This window comes from Pempheris klunzingeri, chromosome 15 (assembly GCF_042242105.1).
Source record: "Pempheris klunzingeri isolate RE-2024b chromosome 15, fPemKlu1.hap1, whole genome shotgun sequence".
NCBI lineage: Eukaryota > Metazoa > Chordata > Actinopteri > Acropomatiformes > Pempheridae > Pempheris > Pempheris klunzingeri.
Window position 1 is genome coordinate 864,278 of NC_092026.1, and position 10,723 is coordinate 875,000.

Below are 10,723 nucleotides of genomic sequence, written 5' to 3' on the forward strand. Positions count from 1 at the left end.
ATCAGTGATCAGTTTAACGAGCCGATAAACCAGAGTCGCTGCTCTGTGATTGGCTGAGCAGGTGTGTGTTTATAAAAACAGCGTGGTGGGGGGGGTGGCAGGGGGCGGGGCTACAGTCACTACTTGCCTGATTGGTTTATTTCACATCCGTTACTGACCTGAAATCAGTGGAGAAACGATGAGAGGCAGCAGGTTTCCTCTCTGACCAACAGTTATTATTTCTGCTGACTCCAGGTTCACTTATTACATTTCTTTCTTAGATCTCTGTGATCCTCTGGACTAGATCTCTGTGATCCTCTGGACTAAAGCTCTGTGATCCTCTGGACTAGATCTCTGTGATCCTCTGGACTAGATCTCTGTGATCCTCTCTGTCTCAGGTTAAAGGATAAAGTCTCCTACAGGTGAGTCTCTACCTGAGCGTCAATGATCTTCTGCTTGGCTTCAATCACTGCCTGCATCTCTGCGTGGTCCCTCCTCAGCTCCTCCTCCACCGCCATCAGCCTGCACACACACACACACACACACACACACACACACACACACACACACACACACACACAGACACAGACACAGACACAGACACAGACACACACACACACACACACACACAGACACAGACACACACACAGACACACACACACACACACGGACACACACACACACACACACACACACACACACACAGACACACAGACACACAGACACACAGACACAGACACACACACACACACACACACACACACACACACAGACACAGACACACACACACAGACACAGACACACACACACACACACACACACACAGACACAGACACACAGACACACACACACAGACACACACACACACACACACACACACACACACACACACACAGACACACACACACACAGACACAGACACAGACACAGACACAGACACACACACACACACACACACACACACACACACAGTTAAAACCTACCACTGTCCCCAGCAGTGTTGTTTCTGTGTGTGTTTGGTGTCTCTGCCCGGTGCAGCCCAGAGGGGCGGGGTCAGTCGTACCTGCAGATGATGCTCTTCATCTGGCTGTCCTTCTCCTCCTGCTGCCTCCTCAGTCGCTCCTCGCTGTCCTCCAGACGGTTCTTGTACTCCAGCAGCAGCTTCTGCATCTGCTGCTCCTGAGCCAGCAGCCGCCGCTCGTACTCCTCCAGGCGGCGCCCGGACGCCCGCAGGCGCTCCTTCAGCCGGGAGATCTCCAGCTCGTACTGGAGGAGAGGGAGGACGAGACAAACGTGGATGTTTAGTCATGTGACCTGTGACCGGAGCCTGCGCTCCACCTGTGCGGGTGTGAGCGTCGGGTACCTTCTCAGTGTTCCTGCCCTCCTCTCTGCTCCTCTCTGCTCCCTCCTCCTCCTTCTCCTCGTACTGCCCGTTGTTCAGCACCCAGGCCGCCGTCCTCTCCACCGGAGACATCGCCACCGCCACCGCCTCCACCGGAGACGCCCCCTGAACACAAACCAGCGTCGGCATCACGGTGACTCCAACACTCACGGACGTAATAAAGGTCATAAATTTAGCTTCGACTGACAGCCTCCTACAGAAAGACATCAGTTTAAGCTGTTCTCGCTTTCTCTTCAAAGCCACCAGACTCCATTGACAAAAACATACATTTTACTAAACAGAACAGGGGAGCTGGTGGTTTGCTGCTGCTTCAATCAGTGAACTAACACGTTAGTCTGGATCCAAACTGACCCTTTAAAACACCAAAGTCACACAACAGCACACACACACTGACTGATGGAGGCAGCAGCAGAGCAGCAGCTCCTGTGTCCTCTGAGCTAAAATCACTGTTTTTGTCAATGGAGTCTGGTGTGTTTGGAAGAGAGCATAGATGGACAGGTCTGCCCCCCCCCACACACACACACACACACACACACACACTCCTGCCTGCTTCTCCAAACTGGGGGCACGCTGACCGCCAAGGAGCTCGGACAACCAGATTTCAGATAATACGAACTGTCCCTTTAAAGTTCAAACTGCTTTTATATTCTTGTGATGAATGAAACGGCGGCTCTACACGTGTCACTTCCTGTTTCTGCCGTACCTGCTGTGGCTGCTTGGTGGCGCTCCTCGGGGGCGGAGCCACGTTCTCCGTGGAGCAGGCGGACGGCTGGCGGTTGCCGTGGACGGTGGTGGGCGTGGGCTCCGTGTTGGCGCTGCTGCTGCTGCGTAGTGACGCGCTGTGAGGGAGGGAGCGCGGCGTCCTGGCCCCGCCCCCTCCCCTGCTCTGCTGCTCCACCTTGACGATGTGGGCGGTGCCCGCCGTCGTGCTCTGGCGGGGGATGGCGACCGCCGTGGCGGCGCCGGGCGGCAGGTCGGGCAGCGCGTGGCGGCGCGGCGTGGAGCACTCCTCGCTCTGCGTGCTCCGCCTGCTGCCCAGCTCGTCCAGGCTGCTGTTGGACGGCACGCGACCTCTGACCCCCACCTGGCTGCCGAAGTCGTCGGAGTTGCTGTGGCTGTTGTGGGAGCTCTCGGTGCTCAGGTTCTCGGAGCTGGAGTCCTGCCGCAGCGAGTGGGCGGAGCGCGTGGACAGGCTGTGGGCGGGGTTACTCAGGTGGTACACGGGGTTCTGGAAGGACAGCGGCTGCAGGCTGCGCTGCTGGCTGAGCGACGGCTGCAGCGGCCGCCTCACCTGCGGCGCGCTCTGTGGCTGAGCGTCTCTGGGCGCCGCTTTGGTCTGGTGCGGCGGGGGGGTCAGAGGGTTGGGGCGGGGGTAGCCCAGCGGGGGCGCGGCGTGTCCGACGGAGGCCTGGGAGCCCACTCTGCCGAGGCGGGGCGGGGCCTCGTGGTGCGGCGGGGGCCCCGCGGCGCCGTGCGGGCTCTGGGCGTCCTGCAGGTCCACCAGGGAGATGCTGCGGCCGTTGGGCAGCAGGACGTCTCGCTCCTCCTGCTCGGAGAAGCTGGTGTGGGCGGAGGGATGCTGCTGGGCCAGCGGGGGGCGCGGGCCTCGAACGTAGCCCTCCATCAGCTCGGCGGCCGGAGACGGCAGGCTGCGGACCTCGCTGTGGCTGCAGGAAGTGACACGACACCAGTTAAACATTTATTGATCCTTCACATCAGAAATAATCTGGATTCTTTTAAAGCTCTGGGATCAGAACTGATAATCTGTCCAGTGGATCCAGTCAGCAAAGAAACATCATGTGGAGTGAAACCGGACCGACTGTTTCTGATCAGCGTCATGTCTGGGGGGTCATGTGGGGGGGGGTCTGGAGCTGCTTTAACACTGACCAGAACACACTAACATCAGTGCAGTTACACTATTTACCCACCAGGTGGCTCTGAGACTGAGCACAGGTGAGGAACTCTGTTCCTCCAGTTAATAAAATATTCCAGGTGTCTTTTCCTGCTCCATGTCATTGACATTGATGCTCTGAGCGCCGCTCTGCTCACACACTTCATATCTCATCTGAGTAAAAACTGCTGACATCACTTCCTGTTAGGGAGGATCTGTCAGCTGATTGGTTACCTGTCAGTGGGGTCCTCAAAGATTCGCTGTAACCCTGACGACAGGCTGCCGCTGATGTTGTGGGCGGAGCTGTGGTCCTGGAAACGCCGCAGCTGCTGCTGAACGGGCGTCGGGGCTGCCAGGCAGCGAGAGATGTCTCCCAGAATCCTCGGCAGCGGGCCCAGCTTCGCTACGGTGGCCTGCAGGAAGGAATTTTCACCCTGGGGTCGCCGTGTGTGTGTGTGTGTGTGTGTGTGTGTAGGTGTAGGTGTGTGTGTGTGTGTGTGTGTGGTTTGAATGGAAGCACCAGGATGCAGTGGTGGTGGTGGGAGAGGGAAACCAACATGGTGGCAACAGAGAGAGTCGGCCAGACAGGAAGTGAACAGGAGGAGGAGGAGGAGGAGGGAGGAAGAAGGAGGGAGGAGGGGGAGGAAAAAAACATGAGGGAAACTTAATGGAAACAAAAATCAAACCAACTAGAACAACATGCTTCTACTGAACAGAACCACATCAAACAGAGCAGAGCCATGCTGAGCCCGAGCTCCGACAGGTGAGACAGGTGAGGCACAGCACAGCCGGGGGGGAGGGGAGGAGGGGGAGGGGGGAGGGGGGAGACTCAGGCCATGCTGTGAAGTTCAGCCAGGCAGCGTTAATGTGGTTAAAGGGTTAAATGAACTGAAGTGACCTTTGATCTCAGTGTTCATTCATGTTACATCATCAAATACTTACATCACACACACACACACACACACACACACACACTTGATGACCTCACCTTGTCGAGCTGAGAGACGACCTCCCACAGCAGAGCGTGCAGGACGGACAGCTCGCGGCCGAGGTCGATGTAGCCCTCGAAGCCCGGCGTGTTGGACAGAGTCTCCGGGTTGGAGATCTCCGACAGGAAACGCATCATCCCCGCCCACTCGTGCTCCAGGAAGTCGTTCATGAAGGCCATGTACTCCTCTTTGTTTCCAAACCTGCAGACAGACATTTCAGTCCAGGTCATCATCAGGAAAACACTTTCCTTCAAACCAAAACTAGCCAACATGAGATGTTTTATCCTTCTGCTTTTACTTCCATCTCTTGTGTTTGTGAAAAATATGTTTATAAAAAGGTTCAAATGTGAACCTGCTCTCTGCACACTGCATTTGTTCTCAATAAAAAGACAAAAACACTTAAGACCTTAAAGGACAACTGAACACTGACAGGCTCAGAGTGTTATTCTAAGTGTGTGACAGCATCATGGAAAGGATCCCTACAGAGAGAGACCTGGAAGATCCTTTTGGTTAAACCACAAACAGCACACACACCAGACTACATTCACTAAAACAGGGATTTTAGAGCTGCTGCTCCATCAGTCAGAGTGTTTGTGTTAATGAATGTTACACACATTGTGTTGGATCTGAACTGACCCTTTAAAACACCAAAGTAAGTCACACAACAATAATAATGGAGGCAGCAGCAGACCAGCAGCTCCTGTCTTCTCTGAGGTAAAATTATAACTTTTGTCAATGGAGTCTGGAGTGTTTGAAGAGAGTGATGTAACTCACTTGGTGAAGTTGGCAAGGTTCTGGATGACTTTAGCGATGAGCGTGAGCGTCCGGGACGTCCGGTCGTCTGGGTATTCCTGCATCAGGTAGAAGAGCGACGGCGACATGATGGCGGGGCACAGGAAGCGCAGGAAGAGCGAGGCGCTGATCAGACGCTTGCTGATGTCCTGCTGGTGGCCGCGAGCGACGCACTGCTGCTTCCACGACGCAAAGACCTCCTTCAACTCCCGCGGAAACACACTGAGGAGAGAGAGGGGGAGGGTGGAGGGGAGGACAGAGGGGAGGATGGAGGGGAGGACGATGAGCAGAACTTACTATAAACATAAACTTGCTGTGGTCACATTAATTAATCTGTAGAGAGAAAATCAGAAAAAACAACAAATTCATGTTAATAAACTGTAGAATATAATACGTGTACAGTCTACAGGAGGGAGCTCGGCCCACGGGGGAGAGATCGGCCCACGGGGGAGAGATCGGCCCACGGGGGAGAGCTCGGCCCACGGGGGAGAGCTCGGCCCACGGGTGAGAGCTTGGCCCACGGGGGAGAGCTCGGCCCACGGGGGAGAGCTCAGCCCACGGGTGAGAGCTCGGCCCACGGGAGGGAGCGTGTGCTCTCCGTACCAGTAGGAGTTGATGATCTTGCAGAACGCCAGCTCGCAGCACATCTTCAGGTTGCTCTGGTGCTCGGCCAGATCGCCGCCGGGGCAGCGGCTGGGATCCACCTCACAGTTCTCATCCGACTCGTACAGAGCTTTGATGAACTCACCTGGTGACACACAGACGGACTCAGTTATTCTCACGGTGGAGATTTTCTAAAACACTAAATGATCTTTTATTCCTGATGATTAACATTTAGAGTTCAAACGTATCGTCAGTCAACACTTCAGTATTTTATGTCGTAGTTTTAAAGGGACATTCCACTGTTTCTCCCCCTGGTCCTCTTGTGTCCTCATCCTGGTGTCTGAGTGACTGGTAGGTAGTAAAAGTGTTGGAACTGGTCCAGTAGATCACCTCAGCCAGCAGCCACCAAACACACCAGACTACATTCACAAAAACACTGATTTTAGCTCACAGAAGACAGGAGCTGCTGGTCTGTAGGCCCAAGGTTTAAAAATGTATTGTTGCATAATATCATTTAAAGCAGTAGTTTGTGACCTCTTCACTAACTACTACTAACAACTAAAATCTGAGCAAATTTGCTGATCAAGACACTGAGGGTGTGGTTGAAAGTTCCAGAAAAAGCTAGTCAGTGTTCCTCGAGTCAAACTAACTCCATGTTGTCTAACTGTAACTGTGACGACATGTTTCGGTCCGTCTGTTACGTAGAAATGTTCGATCTGCTATTTAAAGTTTTATGGGTGCAGATTTCTCGTGGTCAGATCAGCGCTGAAGCTCTCCGTCAGCACAGGATTTTTACAGTTTCACACATCATCAAGCTTTAACGAGTCCCTCCGAGTGTGCGGAGCTCGGCTGAAAGCAGCTGACCACCGTTTTCTGGTCGACGCAGCAGAATGAAGTCAGCTGAAAATACCGCAGCAGCTGAACGTGTACAACCATGAGCTGCTGTCAAAATAAAATACCGTCACTGAGGAGCAGTCGGTCTTTCAGGTCCTAACATCTATTGTCAGATGTGAACCTTGACATATATTAGTGAGCAGCCTAGCAGCCCATTATAGTCTCTCTGCAAACACACCAGACTCCATTGACAAAAACAGTGAGAGAGCTGTAGTCCCATTTCCTGTAGGTGAAACAGCTTGTTTTCCCAGTGCAGTCTGGTGGATTAGAAGAGAGCTCATCTGATGGCTGTTTCTGCTTAAACAAAAACGATCTAACAGGTCTAGTGCGTCTGTTTCTGACAGCATCATGGAAAGGATCCCTACAGAGAGAGACCTGGAAGATCCTTTAGGTTTAACCACAAACAGCACACACACCAGACTACATTCACTAAAACAGGGATTTTAGAGCTGCTGCTCTGCTGCTGCCTCCACCTGTTAGTTTGGCACTGGAGCTGTGGTGTTAACATATGGGATGTGTAAACTATAACTATAGGCTGCTGTCAGAGGAGACCTGTGTGTTACCTTACACGCTGCAGGAAGTCGTCCCTTCAGATCTTATTATCTATTTTCAGATGTGATCCTATAAATATATTAATGAGAGTGAGATGATTTGTGCTTCTGAACTCTGCTAATAATAGTCTGAAAGTTGTGACAGCCTTTAGCTTCTGTCGACACAGCTGCTGTTTGTTGGTTTGTGATGACGCCGGCTCCCGCAGGTCTGCGACGGTTCTGCTTCTGTCACATTCAGGATCCGTTCTGAACTATTTCAGGTGTTTTTATTTCATCTCTGGGATGTTTTAGAACATGCAAACTGAGCAGAATCACTCAGAGGAAGAGGAGAAGGATGAAGACTTTATGTACTCTAATTTTAGCGGAAAGACTTTCTGCATTTTTAATCTAATTCAGGATCGACGTGATGCTGCCAGAAGATCGTCACTAAATAAATAGAAAGATTTGTATTTGTGTTTATTTATGACATTTCAGGTTATTTATACTTTGATTGTAAAATTCTCTACTCAGAAACAAATAATGTTTTGTTTACTTGGTAACTATGGCGATCTGTAAGTCACATGACTGATAGATGGGACTACAGGTGTGTGTACGCAGGAGTGCATACACACCTGTATGTGTGTGTTTAGGTGTGTATACAGGTGAGCATTTAGGTGTGCGTGTGCGTGAGAGAGAACCGTTGTGTGTACAGGTGTGTGTGTACAGGTGTGTGTGTACAGGTGTGTGTGTACAGGTGTGTGTGTACAGGTGTGTGTGTGTAGCGTCTTACCCAGTGCGTCGTGCAGGTACTTCTGCCCCACCAGCTTCAGATACTCCTCGATGGCTTTGGTGGCGAGCGTGTTCTCCCTGAAGATCAGGACGTCATGGTCGGCGCAGCGGTCCACCTCTGACATCACCAGGTCTGTCAGGAAGTCCTGCACAGGACGAGGAAGAGGAGGAGGAAGACCAGAGGTGAGGACTGTGTGGACACAAACTGATCCTTTAAAACACCAAAGTCACACATAAACAATAACAAAGTAACCGATCAGACAGCTGTTATATCGACTATCAGCTACCAGACTCCATTGACAAAAACAGTAATTTTACATTGCAGAGCACAGAATCTGTTGGTCTACTTCTGAGTTGATCAGTTAGTTTGTTTGTGTTATTGTTATTTTTTATATTTGTGTGTTACACAAATATTGTGTTGGATCTGAATTAACCCTTTAAAACCCCAAAGTCAAACAATAATACAAACACACTGACTGATGGAGGCAGCAGCTCTAAAATCCCTGTTTTAGTGAATGTAGTCTGGTGTGTGTGCTGTTTGTGGTTAAACCAAAAGGATCTTCCAGGTCTCTCTCTGTAGGGATCCTTTCCATGATGCTGTCACACACTTAGAATAACACTCTGAGCCTGTCAGTGGATCAAACAAGCTCTTCTAGTGGACCTACTGTGATCAGGTGCAGTTGTCCCAAAGGATCACGTTGCAGCCATTGCAGCCCGTTTGGTGTCTGCTGGCTGAGGTGATCTACTGGACCAGTTCCAACACTTTTACTACCTACCAGTCACTCACACACCAGGATGAGGACACAGAGGATCAGGGGAGTGACCCTTTAAGTTCTGATGATAACTTCCCCAGATTGTGACTTTGCTCTGATCTGTTTATTCGTCCGTCTGCACGTGTTTCCACATCAGGACTTTTTGTTTCCAGTCGACCAAACAAATGTGCGTCCTGTGATGGGGTTAGCACACATCCAGCTTTATTTATTTATTGCAGTTGGTGGTTATTCAATGTACGCTTGATGAACTATTTAACAGAAGAGTTAGATGAATAATTCTGACAGAGGGCTGAGGGGTTTCTCATGTTAGCAGCGTCTCAGCAGCAGAGCGCCGTGTGACCGATCGGCAGCAGCTGACACACTGTGAGCGACTCTATGACACTATAAATACTCCAGGATCATCAATGAGGAGACTTCTTCATCTAGTTTATCTTCTCAGTCACTGTTTTCTCTTCTTAATGCTGCTGCAGCGAACATCATACTCATGATTCACTGGTTTCTTCTTTGGTTTCTGTTTTTGTTTGTTCCTTTGTGCCGTAGATTTGTAACAACAAAGAAATAATGACTAAGTCCTGCTGTTGGCTCTGATGATCGTTTCTCCGTCCGTTAGGAGCTACTCTCAGGTTTGGGTGGAGCCCCGGGCGTCCACATGCTGAACTATAATCTGAAGCTGAGGCTCCATTTTTAATAGAAACTGGAGATTCAGCCAAGCACCATCATTCCCAGAGTAACCATGTTAGGAGAAAGTATATATATTTATGTACACATATTACATCAAAACGCCCTTTAAAGGAACAGTTCCACAGTTTTTGACACTTATTCGCCTTGAGGGTCGGATGAAGAGGTAGAAACCACTCATGTCTGTTTTTCCAGCAGAAGGTTTTGATTTGACCACAAACTCATTCAACTGGTCGCCCCAGCTGCTGCTGCTTCTTCTTCTTTGGTGGTTTACAGCAGTTTGCCTCACAATAAATTCCCTTGTGATAAATAAAATATGATCTTATCGTACTTTATGTTAACTGATTACATTTTTGTACATAATGTTAGTCGTTGTTCTATGTCAATAATAATAATAATAATAATAGTGATGATGCAGCTTATTAGTATAACAGTTCATAAACCTCAAAGACACTAAACATACTGAATGTGTCTGTTGTTTCAGCTGTACTGTCCTCACAAAGAAGAAGAAGAAGAAGAAGAACCTGCAGCAGTTTGGGCGTCCAATGAAATTATTAATTAGTAGTTAGTTAGTTTTGGGGGCGTGGCCGAGGCAAAACCATCTGTTGCCATTTCAGAAAAAGAAACCTTGTGTACAGAGAATATGAAAAGCCACTCTTGATGCTAAGCTAAGCTAAGCTAAGCTAAGTGGCTGTCTGTAGCTCCACGTGCAGACATGAGAGCAGCATCAACCTGAACATCCAGCCCTCCTGAAGGAGGCAGATGAGTGTTTCCCAGACTGCGGGCTGCTCCAGCAGAGCTCTGATTGGCTGTTGGGATCTGACCTTTGCCCTCCCGGTGCTCTGCAGGATGTGGACGAGCGCGCACGCCATCTCCTCCTTGTTCTTGACGCTGATGACGGGCTCCAGCACCGAGCACAGCATGGTGTAGTTGTTGGTGATGAACTCGGCGAACTCCTTGTACTGCTCCATGGGCAGGATGGAGATGGTCTGGAAGCGGGACTTGATGCGGATCGAGGGCCCCCCCCCCTTGGCCTTGCTGGTGGTGGGCGTGCTGACCGGGTACCACTTCTCCACGAACTGCCGGCCGGTCACGCCCGACACCGGGATGTTGACCAGGCCCACGTAGTTGTTCTTGTCCTTCTTCTTCTTCTTGTCCACGTCGCGGTAGATGTGCACGGTGATGCTGTGCATGGCGGGCAGGCCGGAGAAGTCGAAGTACTCGCCCCAGAACAGGCTGTCGTGGCGAGTCTTGCTGGTGGTCCGGGCGTACAGGACGTCGTCCAGACACAGCTCGCAGAAATATTTCTTCTTGGGCGGCAGGTCTTTGGCCTCAATGATCCAGAGGCGCAGCAGGTTCTCCGCCCGCCGACAGTTGTCCTGGAAACACAAAGTGCATCAGAG

General features: G+C 50.9%; 1 protein-coding gene across 3 annotated transcripts in view; it reads right to left on the reverse strand.

Moving 5' to 3' along the window:
• Positions 1-10,723, reverse strand: part of rasal2 (RAS protein activator like 2) — a 67,407-nt gene that overhangs the window by 2,827 nt on the left and 53,857 nt on the right. For all 3 annotated transcript variants that reach the window (XM_070844639.1, XM_070844640.1, XM_070844641.1), the window contains 10 exons: positions 10,145-10,699; positions 7,871-8,015; positions 5,657-5,801; positions 5,036-5,275; positions 4,261-4,462; positions 3,507-3,706; positions 2,085-3,048; positions 1,343-1,486; positions 1,043-1,245; positions 414-501 (listed from right to left, as the gene is read on the reverse strand). In XM_070844639.1, coding sequence (XP_070700740.1) covers positions 414-501; positions 1,043-1,245; positions 1,343-1,486; positions 2,085-3,048; positions 3,507-3,706; positions 4,261-4,462; positions 5,036-5,275; positions 5,657-5,801; positions 7,871-8,015; positions 10,145-10,699 — 2,886 coding nt within the window. The remainder of the gene's footprint in view (positions 1-413; positions 502-1,042; positions 1,246-1,342; positions 1,487-2,084; positions 3,049-3,506; positions 3,707-4,260; positions 4,463-5,035; positions 5,276-5,656; positions 5,802-7,870; positions 8,016-10,144; positions 10,700-10,723) is intronic.